The sequence below is a fragment of the Pygoscelis adeliae genome, unplaced genomic scaffold, assembly GCF_000699105.1.
Source record: "Pygoscelis adeliae isolate BGI_AS28 unplaced genomic scaffold, ASM69910v1 Scaffold445, whole genome shotgun sequence".
Taxonomy (NCBI): domain Eukaryota; kingdom Metazoa; phylum Chordata; class Aves; order Sphenisciformes; family Spheniscidae; genus Pygoscelis; species Pygoscelis adeliae.
This window is the reverse complement of record NW_008824894.1, coordinates 106,357-118,933: the sequence shown is the minus strand read 5'-3', so window position 1 is coordinate 118,933 and position 12,577 is coordinate 106,357. Positions and strand designations below refer to the sequence as shown.

Sequence of the window (12,577 nt, the reverse complement as noted above, 5' to 3'; positions counted from 1 at the left end):
CAGAATGTAAGAATGAGGAGAGGTTCTGTAGTTGGTCCGGATCCACCAGTTTTGCACAGTTGCAGGTTGCACTACAGAGTTGTTTCATTGCAAATGTTGTGCTTGTCTGTATATTTAGAATTGTATTATAGTAAAAATTAATTGATTTTTTTTAATCAAAAATGGAGTAAGGAAGGCCCTTTATTCCAGAAAGGGCTGTGAGAGGCTGGAGAAGGAGAGGCACTGTTTTCTTTCTGACATTCTAGCTGAATTTTCTGGCTGTGATGATGCTAAAACAAGCAGAGAGATGGTGGACACGGCTGCCCTGAGCAAAGACCACGTAATCCCAGTGGCAGCAGAACATACCCTCTGCTTCAAGTTTGGCTTGACTGTTCTCTAGTGTGACTTCAGAGCTGTGCTCTGCTTATGGGCACCCTGTGTAGACACCTTTTAACTTAAAAAGGAGAAAGTGATAGTGACTGGATGTCCGCACGACTGCCTGGGGGAAACTTTGGCATTGTTGTTGTTTTGTAAAGTTTAAAAAAAAAATAATTCTATTATGGCAAAGAATGAGGGTGGTAATGACAAATCTCCATTGAGATGTCTTTAGAAGTGAGTGTGTTCTGGTAACTTAGTTGGCTTTATGTGGTGAGAGAGACACTGAAGCCCTGTTCTAGGAAAAAACAAAAACAGGGCCCTTAAGAGATGGGCAAAGATTGTCAGTGACTGGAAGGAGAAACTGTTAAATTCCCAGAATCTTTTAGCCAAAGGATCAGGTTTCAATTTTAAGTATGAAATAAAAACAAGCGGTAAATCTCACCTTGTTATAAGCAAACACGATAAGGCAAGCCTCCAGGTACCTTGGGAGTCAAGCAGCACAAACTGTAACAGAACTTTCAGCTTAATTTCTTGGAGGTATTGCAATATCTGTGAATAATAATGCACAGTCTGTATTAATGCCATTACCTGAGCAACTCCACAATGGATGTTTATATGCAACCACTGATATTTAAATCTTATTAATGAAAAAATTGTACATTTTTATGTGCTCTCTCATCCAGGAATTGCCACTAAGCCATCCGTCACTGCTCCTTCCACTCTTTAGGCATGTTAAATTGTTTGGTGATGAGGTGAGGTAATTGCCCCCGAGTTTAAGGATATCAGAAAACTAGTTACATGGCAGCCAGTTTCTGTGTAGCTTTGATTTCTTTAGAGAATCACCAGGAGGAAAGACTAGATGGTAAAGTGATTGTCTGACACTTCCTCAGCTGCTAGTGAAATTAACTTTCTTCTGATATCATTAGCAGAATAATTCATTAGGACATACATCTGGGGCTTGGTTGCTTGGACAAGCTTTAAACCAGGGTTTTCTCTCATCAAGATGAGTTTTGGTGTCTTGATTCAAGTCCAGAAGAGAGTACAAGAGGAGGAGGAGGATGATGTTCCATCCCTTCGTTCTTATTAAAAACATTTGTCTACTTTCTACGGAAAGCTTTTCCCAGTGAAGGGGGGTGTCTTTATTAATAAAATAAATCATGGTAGACAGCCAATCAAAGGCAGGTTCAGTGTGTAGATGGGGAGCTTTGTGTATGTGTATGGGTTTAGTACTTAACGTGCATAAAACAGAAAATTACTTTAGGGGAGGAAAGAAAAAATGTGGAGCATTCCTGTACTAATTCACAGAAGCCAGGGAGGGGGAGTCATGGAAATTGAGGGCTCCCCTGCACCCCAGTGAGTCCCAGAGTGTTCAGTGTCTCACCATGAGAATTAAGGTGCTGCAGACTACACCCCTGTGCATACCACGTGTGCAGTGGTCTGTCCCTTCAGCTTTTACTAGTATAGCAGGAGTAGTAGCGTGTATGACAGTGATGGTTCTTTTAATAGTTCCCTAAGTGGTTTCATTTAGAAATGCTCACTGACTGGGGCTGAGTTTTCTGAGCACAGACTGTCCTCAACAGCAATGTTTTAGGTAGAATTTGAGCAAAACAAAACCGTGTTTTCTAATAAAACAAGGAAGAGAATTGATTTCCCCATTACTTCTATAAAGCAGCTTTAAAAGGCCAAGTAGAGGGTTTCTGCAGAAAAACTTGCGTGTTATGCCGTACTAACGGGGAATTATGTGTATCTTTGTAACTAGAGTGGGTGGCGCGTGTGCAAGGGACGGGGAGAAGTGCCTCTACAAGAACTTTCTTTTGGCGTTTCTTGATTGCTGCTTGTGTAATCGGGCAGGACTGGCCATCCAGTAACTCGGGTGTTGGCTGAGTTCCTACAGAGTGCTCCTTTCCTAGAATCGCTGTTCCTGCAGCAAGAAGGAACAAACAGCCCTGGCTGGTGGCTGCTGTCTTTTGGGAACTTCAGCCTCATGAAAAAGGCAAAGAGCAAAGTCTACCAAGTACTGATGGGAAAAGATGACATCGATGTTTAATTCCAATACCTCATTTGGAGATGCAGCCTACCGTCATAAACAGGGAAAGCGAAGACAACTATTCCTGTAATGAATAAACATAAAATGACTGTGAGTGCATCTTAGTCATATTTAATTTATGAATTTAGTTTTGCTTCATAGACCTTGCTCTGAGAATGCTTTCACTGGAAAGATTGAGGGATTAATTTCCAGTGTAAATCACTGGCTCAGTTTCAAGCCATCGTACCAAATTTGATTTCTTGATTATCTAATCAAATAAATGGAGAAAGAAAATACTGCATTGTGAATTCTCAGTGTGCCGGGAAAAACGGATACCTACCCTAGCTCTGATCTCTACAAAAGTCTTTCCTCTTCCTGAAAACTCTTGTGGCCAAAGGCTGTTCTGCTAACCACAGGCGGTCTTGAACTGAGAGGTACAGGAAAACCTTGTTGCCAGCTGTCAGGAAGCCCTGAGTCAAGGAGAGCGGGAGCCAGCATCTGTTATTTCCAGGACTGGCAGAACATGCAGGCAGGAGCTGGTAAGGATCCTGGAAGGTGAGAATTACATAAGGAATCCTTCCTGATAAATCCCTGCCGTAACTTCAGCACTGTGTCTTGGCTGTTGTTCAAAGTCCTGGTAGAGAAGTGAGCCTTCCGTGCAATTGCTGCAGTAACGTTAACCAGGGAAAAACTGTATTTACTACTGGAGCCATCTGCTGAATCTTCCCTGCTCCCCTCCAAATGCTGACTTCCACGTTGAGAGGGAGAGACAAAGTGTTAAAGAAGAGAAACTTTGTTGGCTTTCAAATGGCACTGCTTGGTGGGAGGTTTCGGAATCGTAATTGGTTTCTGTCTGAGTGGAAGCTCAGAGATGTTAGGAATCGGTGGCATGTCATGATCCTCATCGTGTAGCACTGTTTGTGACTCCCACGTACCTCTGGGAGCTCTGCTTGGAGCAGAGCTGAGCAACAGCCAAAACCGGGCTGTTGTTTACTAAAATGACTTTCTGATGCTTAGATGGGAGCTGGCTGGGAGGGAGACAAAGACATGAATGATGAGCCTAAGTAGTTAGTTCTTTTGAATAATAATTTCTGGTTTTCTAGCCAGCAGCAGCTGGGCTAGAGGTCACAGCTCTCTGCTACACACACATCCTGACGTACTCCCGTCCTTGTCTGTCGCCAGAAGTTCCCTTGTGACGTGTTCTGTGGGGTTCATATTTTCATAGCCTATTGCTCCCTCCTGACGAGAACATTCATACAGCTCTGTTCCGCAGGCGGATGGGCATGGAAGGGAAGGGATTGCATTTTTCCTGCATGCTCTGACTCCGTCTGCTCGGTCAGTCAAAACCTTGCCTGTTTGGCAAAAGTACACTAATTGCCCGTGTCATGCTTAACTGAACTAGTATGGAGTGTCTCTGCTAGGTTACAGTTATTTGCAACACTTTTTAAGGATAAGTTGAGTTCAACAGAGTTTATTTCATTAAGGGTACATTTACTCTCTGATAACAATTTGGAAGGACCCACAGGGATTTTTCTGTGTTATTCTTGCCATTCTTCTCTCAAAGCTCCATGACCCTCCCACAGTATCACAAAATCATGCCGGGTTTCTTTCTGTGCAGGCTCAGGCCCTGTTACTTTCTCTTTTTAACTTGCCTGTTCACCAAATTCCAACCAGCATCAATCAGCTTAATGATAACATTGGGACTGGTGAGACCCAGAGTCTGGACCAGAAGTGGAGCCACTGAAAGTAAGTACCTAGTGCTCAGCGAGTATATTTTGGGCATTTTCAGCTGCAATCCCAGCTGGACCTGGGGGAAGATCTTGGACACACACAGATCCTGGCAGAAGCATCTTTGCAGGAACTTCCCTTACCAATTCCAAGGTGATGACATCCCCTGTCTGCAGAGCCCTTGGCACAGAGAGTATGGTTGAGTCAACTGTACCAAAGCCAGGATTTTGACATATGCCCTTAGTTGTTCTCCTACTGCAAGGAGCTGGATTGCATCGTAAAGTGATACATGGATGTAACCCCTTCACAACATAGCGATCCTCTGGGCGAGCATCTGGGACTCCCCTTTGCTCACATCTTCAGAGGAAGAAGAGGAAGACACAGATGGCAAACAGGTGATAGTGGAAGCAGAGGCCACCCTAGAGCATATGTGAATTGCAGGTGCTGCAGGACGATGCCTAGGCACCCGAAGTGGAACAGGCCAGGTAAAGATATCATCCGTTCTTTGCTGTTCCGAGGGAGGAGGGGCTTTTGCTGGGGATGGTGTCCAGCTTTCAGGTTTGTCACGTTCAAGCAGCACACCAGCAGTGCAGATGCAAACAGGGAAACTGAAACAAAAAGCGACTGATTAGATAGGATTCCATGCAGGAAAACCTAGGCGGGGCCCTTCTCTCCCCTCATCAGTTGATCCAATGATCTCAGTAACGTGCTGGGGATCTGAGGTAATGAAATAATCTCTCCCTAATGTTTTTCTGATATGTCTACAGAGTCAGCTTTGACTACTGCCCTGCCCAAGAGTTCAGGGTATCTGCAGGAGGGAGCTGTGTGCAGTAGCAGAGACAGGGTATGTTTGGTTTCTACGAAGAAACGCTTTTGCTGACCTGGCATAGCACAGATCACTGTTACATCACCCAGCACAAGTGTTGTCTTCAGAATGGTCAAAGCAATCAGAGATCACATCTAACAAGATATAGAAGGATTTTGTCATTGTCAGTTCTGTACAGACAGCAGAGAGGAAAGCCTTAAGCAGTGGGCGGTAAAGATGCCTTTACTCTCTACCTAAGGAAATTATAACCATTTTAATTCCTTTTTTAAGGACCTGCGGATGAATGCAGGGCTCAAGGATGCAGCAGAATGCTACGGTTGAAAGGACAGTAAATGTGCTCCAGAGACTGCGCAAAAAGAAGATGAGGTTTCAATGAGGAGAAAGGACATGCAATGTGTGTGTGAATACTCACGGGATGGAGCTGGGCCCTGCCTGCAGGCAGCCTAGAGAGGAGGAGGTGCAGGAGCCCAGCACAGGTGGATAGAAACAAGCACCTGCATCCTTCTGCACCTCAGGAAAGTGCACTGCGGCAGCCCGCCCTCCGTGAACACATGTTCTCATCAGAGAGCTTGGCCTGTGTGCTGCAGCCTCTCGGGGATGTCCACCGATGGGTCAGTGATACCACACAAGAAGCACATAGTTGCACACAGTTTTAAGAGGATCTGTATGTGCGTTTTCAAAAATAAATGCTTTGGCATTGTTGGGGAGGGGTTGTACTCTTTTTTACGATAAAATCTCGCACTCTTGGGGTGTTCATCACGCAGGTCTTCACTTGCATTTCTGAAAGGATCTCAGGTGTACGTGGGCTTTGGGTTGCTAGTGGTTGGACCTTTGATGGTTGGACATTTCACGGTTTATTGTCTCCAAAGCAATCAATATACCCCATTTCAACATAACAAGCAGTATTGGAGATTTCTCACAAGCCAGCCTGTCAGAACTTCCCAGAGATTTGTCATCCCATCAGTGGCAAGCTGTAGGTGGTGCTGGCCATACTTCTGTCTTGGTTTCTTGCTCAGTCCCTTTTGCCGTCTGCTCCTCTGCTTGCAGGTGGTATGCAGGACGCACCAGGCAAGTGGGTTTTTTGAATGGAAAGACCATTTCTGCCACCAAAACCCGTTCACTGCTGTTCAGCAATGGCTAAGGCAGAAGCTGTCCTAGCGACCTTGGGAGGACGGGCAGTCACCGAGTAGCATGGATGGAGGGGTGTTTGCTGGTCTCGATGAGCTTGGTGTGACTATCCTGGCCTGCGTATGTGCCTTTTTGCATCGCTGTTCCTCTTGACTGGGAGCCTGCACGCTGTCTCCCTCTCGTCAGAGTATTTCATCCTACAGTCACTTGCACTAAGTGTACTTCCAGCTGTGTCGGAGGCTTGTCTTGCCATGTGCAACCTACTGATGCTATAGCGTCTAGGGACCATACCCTGAGAGATCTTGTTATAGGAGGAATCTTCATTACTGATATCAGATGATAAAAACAACTGTCTGCTCAGCCTCCTTGGAAGAGTTAAGTTATTTTTCTTCAGACCTGAAAGGCCCAGAAACTCCTTTAATCTGATATTCTTTGTCTGCTGGAATGAAAGAGTGCTTTGCTCAACTGTATAACTGCGTATTTCTTAGTCCTAAACTGTGAAAGCCGCTGGGTGCCTGTAGGAGAATTTACCATTCTGCTCGTTCCCTTCTCTTCCCCTGGCCTTTTAGGGCTTACTTTAATTTATTCCCAGAGAAGCTGGATTTTCATTAAGGTGTAGGTATAATCTCTCTGCTCTCAAATCTCCTTTGATATATTTTATCTTAGGTTTGTTTATTGCTTTACATTATTGGTCATTTGTCATTGCCTTTGTAATAGATGTTGTTGAAAAATTGAAATAGTAGGGCTTTTTTTTTTTGCCAGGAGGAAAGGTGGAGGGTGGGTTGGTTTTTTTTTGAAGAAGCAGAAATTCAGCTCAGTAATAGTTGTTTTCCAAGGTATAGTGTATTTTGAAGACAGTATATATAATAGTGACAGACGATTTAAGTACTTTCTCATTCAGAAAAAAAGTATGTGTTTGTGGGGAATGGGGAAGGAGCGAAAGAACTTTGTCTTTTATGCCTCCCTTCTCCAAGAGTTACTCCTTTTGGAAAAGCTATCGTTTCCTTCATCAAAAGAAGCTACACTAGAGTCCTGTATTTCAGCTCCCTAATTGATCCAAGGATGTTTCTAGAGCAGTGGTGTTACTAGTCCTGGATAATTTTTTAAGTATTAAATAAAAGACACATCATATATAACTCCTGCAGTGGTTTTGGCAATGAGATTGTATAAGTTTATTCCTTTTGATCCTGTACTTTGACTAAGGCTACAAATACCTGTGATCTCTGCCAGTCATTAGGAGCAGCACCTTGATTTATCAAATCCCTGGCAGGAGCTGCCGGTAGCACTGCTGCGGAATCCCGGGTGGGCCTTCTGGCTAGAGGACAGATTTTGCAGGGTAGTATGCCGAAGCCTGGAGCTATGGGGTGTGAATAAATATAATAAAATAGGTCAGAGTGGCTGTATACTGCTCCAGGGCCTCTCTTCAATTTCAGGTGGAACTTCGTGTGTAATCAAACCAAGATGACACAGGGGCATCATTTTCTTGCGACCAATTCTGGTATGGGAAAGTAAAACAGTTGCTGTTACTAATAAACGTGATGTTGGTAACTTGAGCATCTCGGGGATTCGAAAATAAAGTAATGCCTTTTTTTGGCCTGCAGTCATTTATTAGCAATGAGAGAAAGATTTTAATGTGTTCTGAGCTTTCTGTCTGTATCAAAGCTGTGTTCTCCCTTTAATCTCAGGATTGCTATGTGATGTTTTTCAGCTGAAAAGCGTTAAGCAGAGTAATCTGCATTGCACTGAAACTGGGCTCGTGTTGTTTAGGGAGGAAAGGAGTTACGGTGACTGGGTGTGCCGTAGAAAGAGGTTCCTTACCAGCCTGTGGCGTGTAGTACAGCGGTGGGTGATCTGGATGTGCACGGTTCTTCGGAAACCTCATGTCATTCACTTTGGAGGAATGCCTACGACTTAAAGACAAAACAAAATATAGGACAGCAGAAGGAAAGGGGAAGAGATTGCAGATGATGGGGAAGATTTAGATCAGAAGGGTGCTCAAGTATTTAATAACATAAGGTCCCATGAGCTCCTCTGTTTACTGCCTGAAGCTGGAGACCCTAAAGAATTTATGGCTTAGTCTGATGTGCGTGTGTGTGAGTGTGTTTTACAAAGGTAACACATGGAGTTTTGATGGTTACTGTTGTTTTGTGTTGTGAATACGTCAATGTACTGAAAGATCCCAGAAGAGCATGACTTGGAGAGCCAGATTCGCAAGGAGAGAGAGTGGCGGTTTCTGCGCAATGCTCGTGTCAGGAAGCAAGCCCAGAAGATCATCCAGAAGGGTGAGTGATTTCCCTCTCGCTAACGCTGCAGACAGCTTCCTCGAGCTCCGAGCACTGCACTTAGTCAGGACGCTGAACTGTAAAACCCCAATTAATGATGACCCCGTGCTGACCCTCAAACTGGAAGAGGTGCCTGTGCTCTCTCCTGTGTGCAGGCGAGGTGTTTCGCTAATAGTCACTCACCTTTCCATTCTCAGCTGCTGGTTTTGTTCGCCAGATCAGGGGAGTGACCACTTTAGAAGTCAAATGTCTGCCTTCCCCTTTGAAAACTTAACTACAACACCGTGTTGAAAAACGACGTGGTCGGTCACAAGTGGAGTGCTGAGCTGGAGCGTAGCACCAGGCTGGCTAACCTGTCGAGTCCAGCACGGGAGCCGAGGAGCCTAAGAGTAATGACTCCTTTGACAGAGGAGAGAGCTTGCCGTGAAAGCAGGCTTCCCCACTTATAAGAATTGACAGAGCATCCGATTTTCGATGCAAGTGTTGGCTCCCGAGCCCTCTCGGCTGACGGGCAGCAGCTGAGCTCTTCAGCCGTGTATCCGATCACAGCCGGCACCTCCGCAAGAGCCAGAGCAGTTGGCATGAAATCGATAATTCAGAGGCCCTTAACAGATGCTATTGATTTACCATTTGGGCTTTTCCTCCCTGTCCTGTAAAGTTTGGATGGGTACTGTAGGTTATGTTTTTAAAGGGATAGAAGGCGGAATATTGTAGGGTAAACTTCAGAGCTGCAGTCTGGCTAAGAAAGCTCAGGCAGTGTTTGGTATGTGTCGGGCACTGTTTGGATGGCCGGTCATGGCAAACTAGCCCTGCCGAGCTGCTGGATGTGTCCTCCAGATGCTCAGAAGACGTCTCGGCGATGTCTTTCATGTTCCTCACTCTGCTCAACTCTGTAAATGATTGCTTACTCCTTATATCCCATTATATTTTTAATACTTGTATGTATGGCTTTATGTGTGCTTACACTTTTCCCTCTAAGGTGCCTCAGGTTCGTGTTTCATTAGCGTGTACTCTCCAGAAAGCTGATACTGCTTTTATTTGTGACTCTTTATGCCTCTATGAGGCAGCGGCTGGGCAAGAATTCTTATAGCGCAGGAATTTATTTGAATACAGTGGAACCCAATGAAGTGCTCTCAGGAATTTGCATACTTAAATTATTCCTGCTTGTGTGCCTTGAACAGCAGAGGCTGGGGAGTGGCAATTTATGGGAGCTCTTCTCATGGCATCCTTCCAGCAGCATTCCTGGGGGCAGAACTGTACGGGTGGGTGGTGTTCCTCTCCTGGGATGCTCGCTGAGGCACACGGAGTTGGAAATAATAATTTGCTCAATAAAGAACTGCCCAAGGCTCAGCCTCCTGCGTGTTACCTTGTTGTCTGGAGGTTTGCTGGACTTGAGTCAGTACAATGGGTAGCTTAATGTCATGAAACTGCAGACTATCATAAACCAGAGTAACATAGAAATGAAAATGGAGCCCAGGAGATGGCTTGGGAGATCGTTTTGAATACAAAGAAGGGAATTTTTCATGCTTGCCTGAAGAAGTTAAATTTTTTTCTAAACAGTGTTCATATTTGGTTGCTTGACCTGAGCGACTGAAATGCCAGTATTCATTAAAAAAAAATGAAAATGTGAAATATTAAAAAGAATTAAAATAGGCTTACAGTCTTCTAATGAAAATCAGATTAAATGGATGCATTCTAAAACAAACTAGAACTGGGTAAATGTCTCCTGGGCTTATGGTTTTGTGTGATGAATTCATACTGTGCCAAAAAATTGCAGTGTCAGGGGTACCAAAACTGTTTGTGAATAGCAAACTGTTCTAAAGAAAAGACAGGAAAGGTCTTTAACCATCATTTTAATGTCTCCATGGAAAATATATTTTTCATTTGCAAATTAACTTAAAATTTAAAAGAACTGAAATGGAGGGTTAAATAAATAATCCACAAACTAAAATGATAAACTGTATTTTAAGTTGAAAAACGTATTTTCTTTTTTTTTTTTATTTTGAAAAAATAATGTTGATTTTTCTGTCAACACAAACTGTTATTTCTCTGGGCTGGGTTGTGCTTGCTTGCTGTGTTCTCTTCAGTTACCGAAGTAAAGGACCCCCTGATTTGTCACCACAATGTTTAGTTTGTACCTTAAGACGTGAGACAATCAGCATGGAGGAGTCGGGACTGTCACATAACTGGGTTCTGAGAAGGTTCTTGAAGGAGGAAAGTGTTGGGGGGGAGGAGGAGGAGGAGGGTGGTGATACATGGCACTGGGAAGCTGGGGGAGGTCCGAGCCCCGTCCCTCGGGCGGGATGTTCCCAGGCACTGAGCCGTGGCTGCCTCCTGTCCCCCCGCAGGTATTTCCCGGCTGGATGATCAGATCTTCCTCAACAGGAACCCGGGCGTCCCCTCCGTGGTGAAGTTCCACCCGTTCACGCCCTGCATTGCTGTAGCCGACAAAGACAGCATCTGGTAAGAGTTTCCCCGGGTCTCTAAAGCGCTCCCTGCCCTGCCACCGCAGAGCACGTGCGGACAGGTTCAGAGCAGCATGTCAAAGAGTGCGTATGGTTTATCGCGGGGTAGCGCTGCCATATGTTGTTCCTTTTCTTTTCCCCCCGCTCCCCTCTGTGGCCGTCCTTCACTCTCTCAGGGCAGGGTGACGGGGCAGAGTCCTCCCGGAGTTCAGTGCGATAGGTGTAAGCATTGCACTGAGTCCTTTTCTACGGGAGGTGCTGGGTTAGAGGGCTGCAAGTGAATCCTGACAGATTTATAACCGCTACTTACAATTGGGCTTTTATCCCATTTCTTTCGCAGAAGGTTGACATACGTTATTAATAAAATGATGCTGAATACCAAAGGAGAAAAACAAATTGAATTGGTATCCAATGTATATAATTTTTAGTTTTGCTGTAATGAGTAGATCTCTCTACAGCTGGCACGGAGAACCAAGAACTGACCTGATATATTTTCCTTCTCAAGTTTTTGGGACTGGGAGAAAGGGGAAAAGCTGGACTATTTCCACAACGGGAACCCTCGATACACCAGGATCACAGCAATGGAGTACCTGAATGGACAGGACTGCTCCTTGCTGCTGACTGCCACAGGTAAATAACACATTTTTCCCACATAGGAGGACAGGACTGGGGGCCTTTACAGAATTCAAGTCCATGTGAGCTGTTCTGGACCTCTTGCTCTCCCCTCTATGAATTTGGCCCAAGCTGATCCTTCCCCTCCCCTGTGGCTTGCCTGCCTGGTCTCAGCTGAGGAGGCATTTACAGGATCAAACCTGAAAGTTGGTTCTGGCAGTACTGAAATCTCTTAACTGCTGAAGAAGGGCCGCAAAGGTTTTCAAATGACTAACAAATCAAATACTTGCTGAAACATTTCCAATCACGGCTCTATTTGTTACATCATTCTGAGTCTTTACCTATCATTGCAAGTTCATGGTAACCTCCTCCTATACAATAGCTCGGGCAACGTGATTTTAGTTGGTTAAAAGCTGCTGTCCAGAGCTGAAAAGGAAATCGTGCTGCAAGCAAAGTGTAAGAAATCAAACTCTTCTACCTGTGCTGTTTTAAGTCTAGAGCAGGTAGGGCTTATTTTAAGCACTAAACTTCTCAAATAGTCCTGAGTTTCTCTCTAGTCCATATATCCCACCCAGGGGAAACGGTTCTCAAGAATGGCCTGTTGCATCACGTAAGGTAGCATGAAGAGCTCTTTCCCATTCATTGGTCTGTGAAGCTGTGAGTAAGATCCGCTTCTCTCCCAAGGAACCATTCTAAACCTGTCAGCCTAAGTGTTTTCAATAGCTTTTCAAACTTCATGCTGAAATGTACAGGTTGGGTATAATTAAGGGAGGTGGAAGAGGAGCTGAGAGGGCCTTTAGGACATTTTCCTTTCAATTTATTGATTCTTAGCACAAAAGTTTCACAGATGGGGAACAAATTGAAAAAATACACGATGTTCTTGAAAGATTTGCTGCTGATGGGCTGGGCTTTGATTCAGCTCCTTCTGTGGGGTTGTATTTTGTATTCAGTAGGGTACTTTTGTGGCTCTTGGCACCAATAGCAAGGAGGATAGAGACGAATCCTAGAGAAAATGAATGGGTCAAAGAAATGGAGCAGCATCTAATGTCAGGTGTTATTCGAGGGAAGGAGAAAAGCTCTTCCAGAACAGTTCCCAGTAGAACAATGCTTTAGGTTTCATGGATGTAAGATTAGAGAGGAAAAACAACTCTAA

At 44.6% G+C, this 12,577-nt stretch overlaps 1 protein-coding gene across 2 annotated transcripts in view; it reads left to right on the top strand.

Moving 5' to 3' along the window:
• The window catches only part of RPTOR (regulatory associated protein of MTOR, complex 1), a 162,328-nt gene that overhangs the window by 127,465 nt on the left and 22,286 nt on the right, over positions 1–12,577 (top strand). For both annotated transcript variants that reach the window (XM_009324534.1, XM_009324533.1), the window contains exons 25-27: positions 8,242–8,347; positions 10,696–10,810; positions 11,318–11,442. In XM_009324534.1, the coding sequence (XP_009322809.1) occupies positions 8,242–8,347; positions 10,696–10,810; positions 11,318–11,442 (346 nt within the window). The remainder of the gene's footprint in view (positions 1–8,241; positions 8,348–10,695; positions 10,811–11,317; positions 11,443–12,577) is intronic.